We start from the raw sequence: 19,733 nt of genomic DNA, 5'->3' as shown, positions 1-19,733 counted from the left end.
TGTCCAATTTGACTGCAGAGTTAGCTGCGTCCAGAAAGGACAGAGAGACTTTTCATGCTCATTTTACCCAAATGGCAGATGTAGAGCGAAGTTGGGCTAGAAATCTTATCCAGTCAGTGGATTCCCTTACACACTCTATGGCAGGTCCTTCTCAACAGAGACCCTTCTCCGGTTCCTCAAAAGAGGAAGGCCATTTCGGCTGTGTACCAGTCGGAAGATTCTGGGGAGGACTCTGTGGAAGAAAGGGAATTTCTGGGGACTCAGGAGACAGATTCCCCTCAACAAGACACTACAGTTGAGGATCCTCAAGGTATTGAGGGTCTCATCAGAGTGGTTAAGTTCAGATTGGATATCGCAGAGATAGACACACCAACTCCTACGTCCATTTTTGGTCGGTCTCAAAAACTCTCGATCACTTTTCTGGATTCGTCTGAATTAGACGACCCCTTGGTCCCCATATGGATAAAAAGTTTCAACTATCCAGGCGCATTAAACTTTTTCTACAGAATCCAGATCTTAATGGGAGAATCCGCCGCCGGCTGACGTCTCTGTCCCATTTGTCCAAACGCACTACCCTTCCGGTTCCAGGGGCTGTAACCTTGAAGGAAGTTCCGGACCGCTCATTCTACCAGGTCGGTGAGCACTTCTTGGGCCATGGTCAGAGGTGTTTCTTTAACACAGGTATGCCGTGCTGCAATGTGGTCAGGGACAAACACCTTTGCTCGGTTTTACCGGTTTGACACTTTTGCTAGTACAGCGTCGTCTTTTTTAATAGGGCGTTGTTACAGGAGTCTCAGTGCTCTCCCTCCCGTTTTTAAAAGCTTGGGTATTTTCCTCAGATGTAATGACTGCAGTGGCCTCCCAGGTCCACTGCATGCCCTCCCAGGTCTGATCCTCCTGCTATCCTGTTTCGGTGGTATGATTACACTTGCGGGTCAGTGTATATGTTTGTGTTATGTTTTGTTGTTACTAACTTCTTTGTTTCCTATTTTCTTCTCCTTACCGGGTGAGCCCGGTCTCTACTCTCCAACATCGTTTTCTTAAGACTGGGGTCTGGGTGGGGATAGAGGTGGGAGGAGCCTGCAACACCAACATTTTCTTAAAGTGCCGACTCCTCCACTACACTATCCCAGATGTAATGACTGCAGTGGCCCCTGCTGATACGGTGAAAGGGCATTATCTGTAAGTACCAAATTCCTTATTTTTCTCCTGCTTAGTCAATATTGTCCAGCATAGATTGACTGTGCAGGCAAGGCAATTTTGACTAGATCATAGACTATCATTTCTAAGATAAAATCGCTTAGTCAAAATCTCCAGTGCATCTAGCCAAAATCTCTCTCAAAATTGCTTTGAAAAAATTGTCCATTAGCCAATATCTCACCGTGTGTACAGGGCCTTACTTAAAGCACTGCTCTCTATCTCCTACATACCTATGGAATAAATCAAGTGCCTTCTCTCCTCATGCTTAAGACATTTGAAGCATTGAAATTGTCTGGATTGGACACCGTTAAATACTCTACTCTATTTTCGCCTAGCACTACTGTCTACGGAACTAACTCCTTCCGATACTAATGAAATTTCTATTATAATGTAATCTTTCTGGAACAGGATAATTCCTGTAAAAGGCTCAGATATTCATCAGGTGGTCAATGTTTCAGCGCCCATAGCACTTTTATCAAGAAGGCGGCACTTTAGAAAACATCCAGGATGAACGAAATCTATGCAAAACAAGAGTTAAAGGGGCGCTTCATGGTGCAGATAAATAAAACTTTTATTTTTTGGGGAATGTAAATTCACTCCAATGAACAATAAAAGCATTTGCTTGTGCCTAAAATATTCCACAGTGTGGGCTGGTTACCACATGATTTTACATAAAATACCTCTGTTAACAGCGGCTGTCAGCTCTTCCAGCTGCTCACCACCATGCTGAAATGGCACTGAATTCTGCTGACAGCGGTTGTCTGCTTTACCAGCTGCTTCCTGATGTGCTGATACGCTGCTGAGATTTATGTTAACAGGAACTGTCAGCTCTTCCATCTGCCCCTCCACCACGCTGACACCTGCTGAGTTCTCTGGTGAGACAGGAGTGCTGGGTTTGGGTTTCCCACTATGGCAAACCCAGCCTTCTTGCTCTTGTATGAGATTATAAAGAGATGGCACAGTAGACCCTTTTAGTGGCCATCTTTATTTTAGCTTCTCGGTGGTGTGTTTATGCTGCTCTCTCCAGTGCTTCACCCTATCGGACCAGCTTCTTTCCTAGGCTTGTAAGTTATTTCAGTCACTAGTGGTGGAGACCGATTCAGCTGTAGGCATTGCCTGCAATTCAGTACTGCAAGAATAATATAGTAATGCCTCATTCGGCATTTTGAAGTGCTTAAATGGTTTGCTAAGATTAAAATACATGTGTCACAAGGTATTATAAATAAGCTAGGCCACAACCAATTAAAAAACTGGGCGTGGCCATGTGGAAGCTAGGTCATGTCCATTTTTTGCCTGATATCTGCTCTTTGTCTTACCATAACATAATTTTTGGCTCATTGCCTCTGTTTGGTTGGCCACCCCTGCTCTTGGCATTTAGAAGGGAGGTTTAGGTTGTGGGGTGTTAGGCTGCTAGAAGGGAAGATTGGGGGTGGGGGTATGCTTGCCTGACCCCTGTCTGGATTCCCTCCATCGGGGTGCCGGAGGCAGGATCCTGAACGCTGGTCATCCATATGTATCTGTAAGTAACATGGGAGAGGGGAAGTCTGATGTACTGTACATAAGGGATTTATGGGGCTATAAATAGAATGCTGGGATTTGATGTGTATTACAGTAGGGTCCTGGCTACAAGAGGTCCACATTAAAGTATTAATAGGTTGGGTTTAACATATACTGTTATATATACTGTATGAATTAACATTAAACAGGTTGTGTATAATTCTCTTACTAATGTTAATTTTCTAGTAGTTACAATTAAATTAAGCGCTCTTTTTGTCCCTTACAGAGTGGACACCGACAACAGTGGTGTTATATCGGATGCAGAACTCCAACAGGCTTTATCCAATGGTAAGGAAGTTACTGAAAGACTGCAGACAGTAACTGAAAGCTTTGTATTAATGGAATTAAAAAGTTTAATTTGTCAAAGTAAGAGCGTATTAGACTGTTTTGAGTGTAATATTAATACAATATATATATTGTGGATTTTAAGATTGTGGATTTGGACCTTTATACTTTTATATGTTCCTGATAGAAGCACAGCATGATGAAAAATTGAAACTGTGGTGTGTGTGTGTGTGTGTATGTATGTATGTATGTGTGTATACTGTATATATGTATGTATGTATATCTATATCGGGTGGAGTGTTCCTAAATCAGGAACCAGGCGGCACTCAACGGACTTCATATACGGTGCAAATTGGTGTTTATTTCAACATTTAGCGGTCACGCTAATCTGTAATGTATTTACCTTTTTTCCATTAATACAAATGACTTAAATTGAAGCCCGACGAGTGCCACCTCTTACTTCCAAGCAAAATACCCAGGCTCACAAGGCTATATAGATACAGATACTCCCAAGTTTGGAAAAACAGCACTCACCAGACACTTGTAGATATGATCACCGGGGATTTCAATCCCAAAAGAGGTTTATTCAGTCAACTAGAATACTTGCAAGTATTCTATTTGACTGAATAAACCTCTTTTGGGATTGAAATCCCCGGTGATCATATCTACAAGTGTCTGGTGAGTGCTGTTTTATTAAATATATATATATATATCACACACACACACACACACACACACACACACACACACAACTTTTCCAGCAACAGTTTATTTGCAATACCTTTTCAATTAGTCCACAAACAGTAAAAATGTGCGAAGTGTAAATCCTCCTTTTTTTTTATTTTACTGTACTGAGAGCTTCATTGTGTTGTCGTTTTTTTAAATATTTGTGTGTGCTGCTTAGCAACACCTGATTTGTGTCTTGTTGCTTCAGAAAACAAGACCGTGCCCTTACTTGCACAGTAGAGCCTATGTCTAAGAGAAAAATGTTTAAAGAGTGTGTTTCATTTTCCAAGTTGGGAGTAGCGTTTCCTCCACTGGACAGACACATTAGTGTTTGGTAGATTAGAGAGAAACCACTCAGTGCAAAGTAATGGTGCTATGTAATAAAGTGTGAATACTTCGGGCCATGTGTATCAAGCTTCAAAAAGTGATAAAGTGGAGTGATAAACAACCTGCCTCTAACTGACATTTTTAAAACCCTTCATGTAACATGGTAGTTAAGAGCGTATTGGCTGGTTGTTTATCACTCTCCACTGTATCACTTTTTGAAGTTTGATATATTTGGCACTTAATAATACACTGCAGTTTTATAACTGATTTGCCAAATAGCACAGAACAATCGCAAAATAGGACTCCATCTCTTGTTCAGTTACGTGAGTATTCAATTTATATAAACTAGTTAGTATAGGTCATGGGTCTTCAACCTGTGGCCCTCCAGATGTGGGAGGGCCATATTAAGGAGATGCCCTATTTTATCAGATTTTTGTGATGTGGTATATCCATTTTTTTTATTTTGCATTTTAACACTGAAAATTTCAAGGTTCCAGTTATTTTGTGGTGACCATCTATTGATTTTTCATTATTTTTAGAAAAATTATTTTGAGTAATGCCCCGAACACCCCAGGCGACGGGAGCAGTGAGCTGAGCGAAGATGTTTAGCACAGATCGCTCAGCACACAGCGTTGCACCAGCAATGTGTGATAAGCAATCTGTAACGGCCAGTGTTCTCAATTGATAGAACACTGGCGACGACTAGCTTTAGACTGCATGCAGTCTAAAACTAGTCAGGCGATATTGGCGTGTGGGACCGTGCATCGCCGGAGGCCATACACACTGAGCGTTCCATGCTTCATTTCTAAGCAATCTAGACAGATCGCTTAGAAATGGGGCTGTAATCGCCCCTTGTGTACATAAAAATCTCACATGTCAAATATTTTTTGGCCGAAAATCACAGTAATATGGTGTGATAAATTTTTTTTTTTTTTTTATTTTATTTTTTTAGCACAAACCAGAAAAATCGATTCCTATTTCCTCCATTTTTTGCAATGGGAAAGTGCAGTTTATTTGCAAAAAAAAAAAAGAATAAAATTAATAAAATGGGTTCTGCTGTGGAACAGTAAGGCCCAGCAAGCCTCCCTTAGATGCAGGTTCTTGGAGAACCACCTGCATGTGTAGGGCATTAAAGGACCAGCTGGGACTTGTAGTTCCACCGCATAACCAATACTACAATAAAAACACCCCACACTGTACAGAGTAAAAAAATTTATTAACATACATGCAAACTCACAACATACATACATTTACTCACCTATGTTGCAATGTAGAGTCGGTACCCTTGGAAACACAATTCAATACTTGACGGCGCCTTCTGTATACTAAAAAATATTTATTACACAAATAACATAAAATAATAAAAAACAAGATAGGACAAAAAATTGCAAGCAATACCACAATACTAATATTAAAAGACCATATTAACCCCTTCCCGACATTTGACGTACATTTACGTCATGGCCGGGATGTACTTCCCGACACATGGCATAAATGTACGTCATGACTTTAAACTGTCACTGCGTCTAGAGACGCAGTGACAGAGGGACGATGTCTGCTGTCCCTGACAGCAGACATGTCCCTGCATGCCCAGGGGGGGCTGCGATGCCGCCCCCCCCGTCGGCGATCGCTGTGATTGGCTGTTCAGTGTGAACAGCCATTCACAGCGTTTTCCTGTGTTACCAGCGAATCAGACGCTCGGTAACACAGGTGTCAATCACCGCCGGGCGTCAGGGGGCATGAGGGGGTCATCGGTGACGACGACACCTCACCCCACCTGCCCCCAAGGCTGTGATTGGTCCGTGGGACCCACGGACCAATCACAGCCAAGGCGCGACATTTAAACTAACGGTGACTGCGCTGCAGACGCCATTCCGGTCTGGAATTGCGTGCAGAGCGGTCACCGTGCCTATCTGCCGTGATACTGACCTGATCCTTGCAAATACTTACCTGATCCTTGCAAATACCTTACCTGATCACCTGATCACTGCTTGTAGCGTGCTGGATGCTTCCTGGATCTGACTTCTTGTGACTTCCTGCTGCTGCTGCAGTGTGATAGAGAGATAGAGAGTGATAGATAGTGATAGATATAGAGAGATAGTGATAGAGAGTGCTATATTTTGTGTCTGCTACCCCCCCTTTTTGGGGCTGCAGGGTTTTTTTTTATATATATAACTGTCAGTGCTGCTGCTGCAGTGTCATAGAGTGATAGATAGTGAGAGATAGAGAGATAGTGATAGAGAGTGCTATATTTTGTGTCTGCTACCCCCCCTTTTTGGGGCTGCAGGGTTTTTTTTTATATATATAACTGTCAGTGCTGCTGCTGCAGTGTCATAGAGTGAGAGATAGAGAGAGATAGATAGAGAGAGATAGATAGTGACAGAGAGTGATAGAGAGTGCTATATTTTGTGTCTGCTACCCCCCCTTTTGTGCTGATCAGTATATCTGTGCTGATCAGCAACTTTTTGGGGGTGCAGGGTTTTTTTTTTTATATATACCTGCCAGTTGCACTGTCAGTTGCACCAAAGGTTGTGCACCTGCTGCCCCTCACTGGTAATCAGTGTCGCATCACTGATCACCTTTTTTTTTTTTTTTTGAGGGTGCTGTGGGGTCTTTTTTTAATTTTTTTGATCAAATTTTTTTGATCAAATTCCTGTTGCCTTTGAGCGCTGTTCAGTGACGGACGTTACTGACCAACATCTGTGCTCAATTTTTGGCGCAGGACCTTTTTTTTTTTTTTTTTTTCTGCACTACATACACACTACACACTACATACTACATTGAAATAAAGTTTGTACCCCCCCTACACTATACACGTGTTGAAACATTTCACTACCAGAAACACAAAAATAAAAATGTCATCCCAAATGTCATCCCAAATGTCATCCCAGTCATCCAGAAGAATGTATTCAGCGGAGGAGGCATATGCCATGCTTGCCTCTGACTCTGACACAGCCAGTGAGGCAAGCGGGGAATTTGAAGGATTCATCTTAAGCTCCTCTTCCTCCTCTAGTGATGAGGGACCCCCTCAAAGACGCCCCCGTAGAGCAGCTGAGACCCCCCCCCCCAATAATTGATCTCGTATGGACCCCACCACCAGACAATTTTGAGCCCCAGGTTCCTGAGTTTTTGGCCATCCCAGGAATCCAATTTGATTCCACAGGTCTCAGAGAAATTGACTTTTTCAAATTATTTTTCTCTGATGATTTTATAAATTTAATGGTGGACCAAACTAATTTATATGCCCAGCAGTTTATTGCTCAAAACCCCACGTCATCATTTGCTAGGTGGACCCCTGTAGATGCAGTAGAGATGATGACGTTTTGGGGTCTGGTGTTTCATATGGGCATAGTAAAAAAGCCAGAAATTAGGCAATATTGGAGTACAGATGTTCTGTACAGCACCCCACTTTACCGTATGGCCATGACCCGGAATCGTTTTGAGTTAATCCTTAAATTTTTGCATTACAACGATAATGCACAGTGCCCACCCAGAGATGATCCCACCTTTGACCGGCTATTCAAAGTCAGGCCGGTCATTGATCACTTCAGTGCCAAATTTGAAGAGATGTACATCCCAGATAAATTCATTTGCATAGACGAGTCCCTTATACATTTTAAAGGAAGGGTTAAATTCCGCCAGTACCTTCCCAGTAAGAGGGCAAGGTATGGCATAAAAATGTATAAGCTGTGTGAAAGCACCTCAGGGTACACCCACAGGTTTAGGGTATATGAAGGGAAGGATTCAAGAATTGAACCGCCAGAATGCCCCCCCTCCCTCGTAGGTGTTAGTGGAAAAATTGTCTGGGATTTAGTGCACCCCTTCCTGGATAAAGGTTATCACCTCTATGTGGATAACTTTTACACCAGCATCCCCCTGTTTAAGGCCCTTGGTTCAAGAGGTACAGCAGCTTGCGGTACTGTGCGCAAGAACCAAAGAGGCCTCCCAAAAACGCACATTGCCCAAGTAATGAGAAGGGGTGAAAGCAGGGGAATATGCACCGAAAATATGTTGTTGGTCAAATATAAGGACAAGAGGGATGTCCTTATACTGACAACAATTCACGGAGACAGTACCACCTCCGTCCCTGTACGAGGTACCAGTACCCACACCTCAAAACCTAATTGTATCCTGGATTACAATAGGTACATGGGCGGAGTGGATCTTTCAGATCAGGTACTGAAGCCGTACAGTGCCCTGCGGAAAACAAAAATCTGGTACAAGAAGCTGGCCGTGTATATCATCCAGATGGCACTGTATAACGCTTACGTGCTATTCCGTTCTACCAGCCAGAGGGGGACATTTATGCACTTTCAAGAGGAAGTCATAAAGGGCCTAATATTTGGGAACCAGCAGGCAGAGGGCCCCAGTACTTCTAGTACTGGCCCCCGTATTGTACCAGGGCAGCATTTTCCTGATGAAATCCCCTCCACTGGAAAAAAGGGCAGGACACAAAAAAGGTGCAAAGTTTGCTATAAAAAGGTAATAAGAAAGCAAACTATTTTCCAGTGTGACACTTGCCCCGACAAACCCGGCCTATGTATAAAGGAGTGTTTTAAAATATACCACACATCTATGGATTTTTAGGTTCATCATTTCACCGTGCTTCGGGGGTCTTGCTAATGCCACATAGCACCCACCATTCATTCCACCAGAATCTGAGCCGCAAAATCCAAAAATCACTCCTTCCCTTCTGAGTCCTGCCATGCACCCAACTGGTATTTTTTGGTCACATGTGAGGCATTGCCATACTCGGGAGAAATTGGGGCACAGATTTTGGGGTGCTTTTTCTCCTTCATACCTTCTGAAAATGAAAAATTTTGAGCCAGAACTGCATTTTTGTGTAAAAAAATGTAATTTTTCATTTTCACTGCCCAGTTGTATCAAAATTGGTGAAACCCCTGGGGGTTTGGAATGTACACTATACCCCTAGATGAATTCCCAGAGGGGTGTAGTTTGCAAAATGGGGTCACTTGTGGGGGGCTTCCACTGTATTGGTGCTTCGGGGGTCTTGCTAATGCGACATAGCACCCACCAACATTCCACCAGAATCTGAGCTGCAAAATCCAAAAATCACTCCTTCCCTTCTGAGTCCTGCCATGCACCCAACTGGTATTTTTTGGTCACATGTGAGGCATTGCCATACTCGGGAGAAATTGGGGCACAGATTTTGGGGTGCTTTGTCTCCTTCATTCCTTGTGAAAATGAAAAATTTTGAGCCAGAACTGCATTTTTGTGTAAAAAATGTAATTTTTCAGTTGCACAGCCCAGTTGTATCAAAACTGGTGAAACCCCTGGGGGTTTGAAATGTACACTATACCCCTAGATGAATTCCCTGAGGGGTGTAGTTTGCAAAATGGGGTCACTTGTGGGGGGGTTCCACTGTATTGGTGCTTCGGGGGTCTTGCTAATGCGACATAGCACCCACCAACATTCCACCAGAATCTGAGCTGCAAAATCCAAAAATCACTCCTTCCCTTCTGAGTCCTGCCATGCACCCAACTGGTATTTTTTGGTCACATGTGAGGCATTGCCATACTCGGGAGAAATTGGGGCACAGATTTTGGGGTGCTTTTTCTCCTTCATTCCTTGTTAAAATGACAAATTTGGAGCCAGAACTGCATTTTTGTGTAAAAAAATTTAATTTTTCATTTTCACTGCCCAGTTGTATCAAAATTGGTGAAACCCCTGGCGGTTTGAAATGTACACTATACCCCTAGATGAATTCCCTGAGGGGTGTAGTTTGCAAAATGGGGTCACTTGTGGGGGGGTTCCACTGTATTGGTGCTTTGGGGGTCTTGCTAATGCGACATAGCACCCACCAACATTCCACCACCAAAAATCACTCCTTCCCTTCTGAGTCCTGCCATGCACCCAACTGGTATTTTTTGGTCACATATGAGGCATTGCCATACTCGGGAGAAATTGGGGCACAGATTTTGGGGTGCTTTTTCTCCTTCATACCTTATGAAAATGAAAAATTTTGAGCCAGAACTGCATTTTTGTGTAAAAAAATGTAATTTTTCATTTTCACTGCCCAGTTGTATCAAAATTGGTGAAACCCCTGGGGGTTTGGAATGTACACTATACCCCTAGATGAATTCCCAGAGGGGTGTAGTTTGCAAAATGGGGTCACTTGTGGGGGGCTTCCACTGTATTGGTGCTTCGGGGGTCTTGCTAATGCGACATAGCACCCACCAACATTCCACCAGAATCTGAGCTGCAAAATCCAAAAATCACTCCTTCCCTTCTGAGTCCTGCCATGCACCCAACTGGTATTTTTTGGTCACATGTGAGGCATTGCCATACTCGGGAGAAATTGGGGCACAGATTTTGGGGTGCTTTGTCTCCTTCATTCCTTGTGAAAATGAAAAATTTTGAGCCAGAACTGCATTTTTGTGTAAAAAATGTAATTTTTCAGTTGCACAGCCCAGTTGTATCAAAACTGGTGAAACCCCTGGGGGTTTGAAATGTACACTATACCCCTAGATGAATTCCCTGAGGGGTGTAGTTTGCAAAATGGGGTCACTTGTGGGGGGGTTCCACTGTATTGGTTCTTCGGGGGTCTTGCTAATGCGACATAGCACCCACCAACATTCCACCAGAATCTGAGCCGCAAAATCCAAAAATCACTCCTTCCCTTCTGAGTCCTGCCATGCACCCAACTGGTATTTTTTGGTCACATGTGAGGCATTGCCGTACTCGGGAGAAATTGGGGCAAAGATTTTGGGGTGCTTTTTCTCCTTCATTCCTTGTTAAAATGACAAATTTGGAGCCAGAACTGCATTTTTGTGTAAAAAAATTTAATTTTTCATTTTCACTGCCCAGTTGTATCAAAATTGGTGAAACCCCTGGCGGTTTGAAATGTACACTATACCCCTAGATGAATTCCCTGAGGGGTGTAGTTTGCAAAATGGGGTCACTTGTGGGGGGTTCCACTGTATTGGTGCTTTGGGGGTCTTGCTAATGCGACATAGCACCCACCAACATTCCACCACCAAAAATCACTCCTTCCCTTCTGAGTCCTGCCATGCACCCAACTGGTATTTTTTGGTCACATATGAGGCATTGCCATACTCGGGAGAAATTGGGGCACAGATTTTGGGGTGCTTTTTCTCCTTCATACCTTATGAAAATGAAAAATTTTGAGCCAGAACTGCATTTTTGTGTAAAAAAAATGTAATTTTTCATTTTCACTGCCCAGTTGTATCAAAATTGGTGAAACCCCTGGGGGTTTGAAATGTACACTATACCCCTAGATGAATTCCCTGAGGGGTGTAGTTTGCAAAATGGGGTCACTTGTGGGGGGGTTCCACTGTATTGGTGCTTCGGGGGTCTTGCTAATGCGACATAGCACCCACCAACATTCCACCAGAATCTGAGCTGCAAAATCCAAAAATCACTCCTTCCCTTCTGAGTCCTGCCATGCACCCAACTGGTATTTTTTGGTCACATATGAGGCATTGCCATACTCGGGAGAAATTGGGGCACAGATTTTGGGGTGCTTTGTCTCCTTCATTCCTTGTGAAAATGACAAATTTGGAGCCAGAACTGCATTTTTGTGTAAAAAAAATAATTTTTCATTTTCACTGCCCAGTTGTACCACAATTGGTGAAACCCCTGGGGGTTTGAAATGTACACTATACCCCTAGATGAATTCCCTGAGGGGTGTAGTTTGCAAAATGGGGTCACTTGTGGGGGGGTTCCTAACTTTTAGCATCTTATGGTGCCTAGAAACCTACATGGTGCCTAAAAAATAATCTCATAAAAAGGAGGCTCCAAAATCAAGTAGGTGCTCCTTCTATTATGAAGCCTGTGGTTTGGTCAACGTGCACACTAGGGCCACATATAGGATATTTATGAAAACAAAAGAATTGGGGGAATCAATTTTTAGTCACATTTCTCTAGTAAAATGTACTGTGTTCCTTAGAAAAATGTATTAAAATTGCAAATCTGCAAAAAAAATGAAATTTTGAAATTTCACCTACACTTTGTTTTAATTCCTGTGAAACACCTAAAGGGTTAACAAACTTCCAAAATGCTGTTTTGAATACTGTGAGGGGTGCAGTTTTTGAAATGGCATCATTTATGGGGGTGTCTCACATACAAGTCCCTCAAAGTCACATCAGAACTGAACTGGTCCCTAAAAAAATCAGTGTTTGAAATTTTCTTGAAAATTTGAAAATTTGCTATTCATATTGTAAGACTCCTAGTGTCCAAAAAAATTAAAAGGAAGTTGAAATAATGATGGAAACATAAAGTAGACATATGGTCTATGTTAGTTATTAACTATTTTGAGTGGTATGATTATTTGTCTCACAAGCAGAAAATTTAACATTTTGCAAATTGCTAAATTTTCCATTTTTTTCCGACATTTTGGTATTTTTCACAAAAAAACACAGACTGTATCGACGAAAATTTACCACTAACTTGAAGTACAATGTGTCACGAAAAAACAATCTCAAAATCACTGGGATAAGTAAAAGCAAAAAAAAGTTATCCCCACTTAAGTGATACATGTCAGATTTGAAAAAAAGGGCTCTGTCAGGAAGGCAAAAACATGCTGTGTCAGGAAGGGGTTAATGCATATGCATAAAATGTAACACATAGGCCCTTATTCTGGTTGGTGCGGTAATGTCCGCGTGCGTTTGTGCCGCCGATGTTTTGTGTCTGCGCATGTGCAGAGGCGTCTCTGCGCATGTGTGAATGGAACGCAAGTCCAAATTCTGCATGAAATGTGTACACTACGAACAGGGGGTGGAGAGGGGCGTGAAGGGCTGTTTGGGATCATTACCATATGTTTACACCCCGCGTTTCATGGGCGTTCCCATGAAAACACTGGGCGTACGTATGTTAATGCGGCCGTGACGCACGTGTAGGGGGCGGACATATGACATTGCCGGATGTCAGCTGCCCGCCCAGATCCCTGCCTTTTGCACGGAGAAATGCCGTGTGGTCTGAGGTTGCGGCAGCTGGCAGACCACTCAGTCCTGCATTCGATGGTCTGCAACCATCGAATGATGGGGGAGGTTCCAAGAGATGGAGGAGGTGTATCCGTGAGAAATCCACTCGTGCTCCGTGCGGTCAGCGGCTTACCGCATTCGGACGGAGTGAGCGATCCGTACGAAAGGCGGGGTTTAGGACGCACGGTCCTGCCGTTGCGCCCGATTGTTGTTCTTATAGTGCCCGTTTATTCGGCTCCGTCCGCACCGACCAGAATAAGGCCCATAGTTACCAAGTCCTGAATTGGACAATTTGCCGCGTAGGTTGGGCAGATGTGTCAGTCACACGATGGGTGTCCCAGGGCACAATTTGGAGTAAGTAATAATTTGTAAATCCTCCCAGGCAAACTAAGTGGTGAGCAGATGTGTCCTTTTGCTCACTAACAGAAGGTAGATGTCCAATATTAATTATATATACTTGGTCACTAGGTGAATTATTCGGCAATGTCTCTCACAATTTCTGTGGTGTGTACTGAATTGCTCAGTGTGTACACTTAGGGAGTTATTTTGGTTCACTCTTTCTGACAAATTCCTTCTTAGATGGACAAAACCATATGCAGTGCAGGTGGGGCAGATGTAACATGTGCAGGGAGAATTAGATTTGGGTGAGGTTTTACTTCAAAGTGAGATCTATATTGCAGTGTAAAAATAAAGCAGTCAGTGTTTTCCCTGCACAGAAACAAAATAACTCATCCAAATCTAATTCTCTCTGCACATTTTACATCTGCCCCCCTACAGTGCACATGGTTTTGTCCATCTAAGAAGGATTTTGTCAGAAAGAGTGAACTAGAATAAGGCCCTTAGCCACTTGCCTTGCGGTGTTTGGTGCTAGTCCAGCTACTGCACCGACCAGCAAGCCAAATGCAGTCTGAAGTGCACCGTGTACTGCAGGTGTAAGCTCCGTTTGAGATGCCGGATAGCGCTGCTCCTGATAGCAGTGCAGCTGATCACAGTCCTCCTTCTGTAAGCGGCAGTTGAGAGGCGCTTTATGCCGACAGTGGATGCCTAATAGCAGTATAGCTAGTCACAGTCCTCCGTCTGTAAGCGGCGGTATCAGAAGCACTTTGTGCCGACGGGGGATACTGGCAGCAGAGACCAGATCGTGCAGGGGAGAAAGTGTGGTCAGAGAACAGTGCTCTTAATGTACCCCTCAGGTCTTCAATAGCCGGTGCTCATGGAATTCCTCACGAAGGCGCGTTTCGCCGCTAAAAAAATCACATCCTATTATATGCCCCTGGAGTGAAAGGTAAGCAGGAGATATGCATAATATATCAATGCTTACCTTTTGCATAAACGGTCAGTGCCATTCATTAAAAAGTGTGTGACGTAAATTTTCACCTGCTTTTGTATAAATTAGGTGATGTTGATGAATAGACCGTCACACCAATTACCTCTAATCTCTGTCAGTGATCCAATCAGTTTGAAAAATCTGCTACTTCAGACTCCTCGCATCATTTTGTGCTTCCACAATGCTGCCATGCCTGTGCCGTCTGCTGACCATATGCTTCTGGGTCTGGGCAGTGTGGGTTGGCAGTGCCTTACCCTAATGTTATGTCCTGGCCGGCGGCGTGGACTTGCTCCCTCTGCTCCATGCAGCGTTTCCCTGGGCATGTGAGGCGCCGGAGGTTCAGCAGCATTATGGTGGTGCCTGGCGATCTGGTCTCTGGAAGCGGGTGACCGCTGCCCAGCTAAGCTCAAGTCTCACATGCTAAAGCAAGGCTTCCGGGGGGCTTGCGTGAATCGTGGCAGAAGCGTCTTGGTTGTGTGTCGGACACGATTGTGACGTCTTCCTGTGGGCACTGTCAGAGCACGCAGCCTGCGTTTCTTAGGTTGGCCGCGTGCGCTCCAAAGACCCAGAAGTAGGGTATTTAAGCGCCTGGCCAGTGTAAGAAGTACTGCTGCTATTCCTGAGCTTACCAACTTGGCTGCAGGATTACACAGTGTGTTGGAGCATGGAGGATGTTTCTCCTAAATCTAATTTACCGCTGCCCAGGTAAGTCCTCTTTGAGGACTTAAAAAATAACTATTAATAGTTTATTTCATAAAAAAACTGATAAAATATGACAGACTAGATATAATGTATATGTAGTCTGTCATATTTTCGCAGCTTTTTTTATGAAATAAACTATTAAAAGTTATTTTTTAAGTCGTCCAATTATATTGTGGTGCACCACTACTGTGACAAACCTGCCCTTTCTCTTCAATTTCTACCCAATAAATGTGTCCAGTGGTAGCACACCCCCGGGAACTATACAAATACCCAAGAGTATACCCAACGGGGGGCCCCCCTTTCAAATACTCAAAATTGAGATTGCTGTCCTGTGCGATTGACCTACCAAACCGCTCTTGCTAAGTCCTCTTTGAGCACTGGTTTTGTTTTCTTTATCTTCTTTTAGTGTAGTTAGTGGCTCTTTTTTTCTTTTGTAGTGTGCCTCTGGTGCCTAAGAAGAAAATATGTAAAAAGAAGCATGCTGCTAAGAGTTGCCCTATGTGTGACAAGTCATTTATGGGAGAAGAAACTCTGTGTCAGGACTGTACAAAAAGAGGAGCATCAGGTCCTAGTGTGTCTTCACAAGTTACTGAAATTATGTCTTGGGTGAAAAGGAATTTTGTGACCAAGGATGAATTCCTAACTAATAAAAGATCTCGGTCTCAGACCAGTCTGGATCGTGATGGCGAATTTGAGTCTGGTGATGTTGGGTGTGATAAAGACGGTTCCATTGATTCCAGTGCAGAATCTGGAGAATTAGTGGAAGATGATTGTTTGTTTAATCTGGAATTGGTAGAGGTTGTATTTAAGGACCTCTATAGAACTCTGAATTATAAGCAATCTGTGAAGTCAGAATATGATTACCTTTTTGAGGACAGATCAAAAAAAGCAGGTGTTTCCCCTTTCACAAGGTGGTTAAGGATATCCTATCTAAAGAATGGCTGAACATTGATAAAAGGGTAGGGTCATTTAAGAGGATTGATTGCATGTACCCTATAGATGATGAGGAATTTATAAAATGGTGTGGTATTCCCTAGCTGGATGCGGCCGTAGCAGAGATTACCATGCAAACAACTATACCCCTGGAAGATGGGGCTACGTTGAAGGATGCCATGGAGACTGCCCTGAAGAGATTACGTATCTCTAATTCATTATACTTGAAGTCAGGGGTGGCTATAGCCTCTCTGGCTAGGACTCTCCTAATATGGTGTGCATTGTTACAGGAGGACTTACAGGATAAGACCTCTTGTGAATAAATTAGTAAGAATTTTGCTCAAGTACAGTTGGCGGTGGACTATATCTGTGAAGCGTCTCTGGATGTCTCTTGACTAAATCAGTGACATCAGGGGTAGTCGCCAGAAGAGCTTTATGGTTATGGTTAAGATCATGGGCGGCAGACTCACATTCAGAGAACAAACTGGCCACCCTCCCATATGAAGGTACTTCTCTTTTTGGGAGCAAGCTGGATCAGATGATCCAGAGGATGTCTGGAGGCAAGTCAGTGAGACTGCCGCAAGACAAGAGAGGAAGATTTTCTGGTTATTCCTCCAGGCAAGCTTTCAGACAAGCTAGATCATATAGGCTGGGCAGGCCTTTTCATCAGGTACGCGTCTGGTACAACCAGAGCATTTTTTTGCCAGTCCATCAAGCGGGGTGGCCAAAAACAGTGATGGTGGGTTTCCCGTGGAATTAGCCCCAGTGGCAGGAAGACTACTGAAGTTTGCAAAACTTTGGAAACTAACCATTCGGGACGAATGGGTAATACAAGTGGTCGCCATGGGGTATCATCTCAAATTTATTTCAAGGCCAAGATTGGCAAGATTTTTAAGTTCAAGGCTTCCATCTCCGGGTGTAGAGAGAAGCCCTAAAATTAAGTTTAAAAGGAGTGATCAACTCAGGCGCAGTTGAGGTAGTTACAGAGCAGAAAGAGAGTCAGGATTTTATTCCCGCCTCTTCGTTATAAACAAGATTTCTGGAGGTTTCAGGACCATTTTAGATTTAAGAGGTCTAAACGACCGGATAAAAAAGAAGAAATTTCACATGGAAACGACAAAATCGATTTTGATGGGTCTAAGAAGAAATGACTATCTGGTGTCAATCGACCTCAAAGATGCTTATTTCCATATTCCCATCACAGTTACCATCAGAAAGTATTTAAGGTTTTGCGTAGGAAAAGGACACTATCAGTTTACTTGCCTACCATTCGGCCTTTCCTCTTCACCTCAAGTCTTCACAAAGGTTCTAGTAGTGCTAATCGAGTGTCTCAGGAAACGAAAGATTATGATTTGGGCATATCCGGACGATCTGCTAATATCGGCAAAATCAGAAAGCAAAGCTATCGCTGCAAAAGACTACGTCATTCAATTTTTACAGGAACACTGATGGCTGGTCAATTGGAAAAAAGTCAACTTATTCCCACGTAGAACATTCAATTTTTAGGAGTGGTGATAGATTCAGTGACCTTCCAAATATCGCTAGCCAAAAAGAGGTATGAGAAGATTCAACAGTTGATTATATTGGTTCAAGGAAACTTCTGAATATTGTTAAGACTGGCAATGAGTTTGCTAGGTATGATGGCCTCCACGGTGGTCGAAGTGGAGAATGAGACCACTTCAATGGTTCCTGCTAAAGTACACCAAGAGGCAAGTTCCCCTGGACCAGCAAATAAAGATTCCAGATTCAGTAAAAAAGCTGGTAGGAGGAAGATCGTCTAATTTATCAGAACCTCTTCACTGATGAGACCGCGATACGAAGTTATCATGACTGATGCAAGCGCAACAGGATGGGGAGCACACTGTTTTTTTAGGAAAAACCTGTCGAGGGGTTTGGTCTCCACTAGAGGTAGAGCTGTCATCCAATCACAGAGAACTAAAAGAGGCAGGGCTGGCAGTAAAAAATTTCCGCAAAGACATATTAGGGTCTCATTTACGTGTCTTCTCAGACAATGCAACCACAGTGTCCTACATCAATCGGCAAGGAGGCACACAAAGTCAAGCTTTGTTGGAGGAAGTGCGAGCTATTATGGTTTGGGCAGAAGAAAATCTTCAGTCAATATCCACTCTGCATGTACCCGGAGAGGAAAATCGGGTGGCAGACTTCCTGAGTTGAAAAAGAGTGTGATGCCAGGAGAATGGGAGCTTGAAGATTCAGTATTCCGCCGGATTGTGCATCTTTCTGTCACCCGGAGATAGACCTGATGGCATCGGCAGACAACAAGAAACTTCCAAGGTTTTTCTCCAGGTATCCAGCCCAGGGCTCATGCGGGGTAGATGCCCTGTCTAAGAAATGGCACTTCTCCCTAGCATATGTGTTCCCAACATTCTATCTAATCCACAGGGTGCTATGGAAGATAAGAACAGAGCGAAGCCAAGTGATAATCGTGCTCCCGTACTGGCCCAGGAGAGCCTGGTTTCCGATGGTGGAGAGCATGGCGGTAGCAGAACCATTGTTCCTACCAGTATTAGACAACCTTCTGAGTCAAGGTCCTGTAGGTTATAGGACCTATAGGTTGTTAGGACCCACAAAACGTGCGTTTGACGGCCTGGAGATTGAAAGGCAGCAGTTAAGAGATACAAATCTTTCTCATGTAGTCGATATTCTTCTCCAAGCTTGTAAGACAGTTTCATTGTTAATTTATTAGAGGATATGGAGAGTATTTGCTAGTGGCAAGTTCAAGTTTCCTTATGTCGATCTATCTCATGTACTGCAATTTCTGTGTGATGGATTTAACAAGGGATTGGCAGTGGCAACGCTGAAAGTGCACATTTCGGTGTTGAGTGTATTGTTGGACAGAAAACTGGCAGAGCATAGTCTGATTAAAAGATTTTGTCAAGCTGTCAAGAGAATTCGACCAATAATAAGTTCTATGGTTCCCCAATGGGACCTTAATTTAGTTTTTAATAGATTGATGAATGCACCCTTTGAACCACTGGATAGGTCTCACCTAAAGTTTTTAATATGGAAAGTAGCCTTGTTAGTGGCGATTAATTTGGCCAGAAGAGTGGGGGAACTGCAGGCTCTGTGCATGAAGGATCCATATTTGAAAATGTTTCCGGATAAGATGGTTCTCAGAACTAAATCTTAATTTCTGCCCAAAGTAGTTTCATCCTTCCATATCAGCCATGTCAAACTCGCGGCTCGCGGGCCGCCTACTTTTGTGGCCCGCAGGATCAAGGGCAAAGCCCCTTTCCGAACGCTGAAGCCAGGAGAGGCTTCAGAAGAAAATGTGCGGTAATACTGAAGCCTCTCCTGGCTTCAGTGTTCCCAGTAGCCCATCCACTAAAGTGATGGGCTACTTTTTCCCAAAATCTTCCCAAACTTGATCTGTGAGTAAGCTTACATTACACCAGAGTGCAGAATTGTGTTTTCCTGTTAATACCTTCTACCTAAATTTTCCAATTTGGAAGAAAATATGGTCAGCCAGAAGCCATACCGAGCTATTTTTGTTGTTGTTGCAGCTTTAACCCTTTGCAGTCCAAATTTATTTTTGCAAGTCAAATAGTCTGGTTTAAACTAATTGCAATTTTTATTTACTTTTCATATTTTTATGTCTACATTGAATGTTGAACGATGTTAATGTTCTTATTTTAAAGTGGTTTACTACTCGATCTGCTACTAGCGCTAGGACTGTTGAGCCTGACTAGATG

General features: G+C 43.3%; 1 protein-coding gene across 3 annotated transcripts in view; it reads left to right on the top strand.

Moving 5' to 3' along the window:
• The window catches only part of PDCD6 (programmed cell death 6), an 86,339-nt gene that overhangs the window by 33,269 nt on the left and 33,337 nt on the right, over nucleotides 1-19,733 (top strand). For 2 of the 3 annotated variants that reach the window (XM_083188378.1, XM_083188380.1), the window contains exon 2: nucleotides 2,984-3,045. The exons of the other annotated variant lie outside the window; for it this stretch is intronic. In XM_083188378.1, coding sequence (XP_083044504.1) covers nucleotides 2,984-3,045 — 62 coding nt within the window. The remainder of the gene's footprint in view (nucleotides 1-2,983; nucleotides 3,046-19,733) is intronic. 3 annotated transcript variants of the gene reach the window in all.

The sequence above is a fragment of the Crinia signifera genome, chromosome 5 (assembly GCF_055691185.1).
Source record: "Crinia signifera chromosome 5, ASM5569118v1, whole genome shotgun sequence".
In the NCBI taxonomy this organism is placed as follows: Eukaryota; Metazoa; Chordata; class Amphibia; order Anura; family Myobatrachidae; genus Crinia; species Crinia signifera.
The sequence above is the reverse complement of the archived record's forward strand: the minus strand, read 5'-3'. Positions and strand labels throughout refer to the sequence as shown.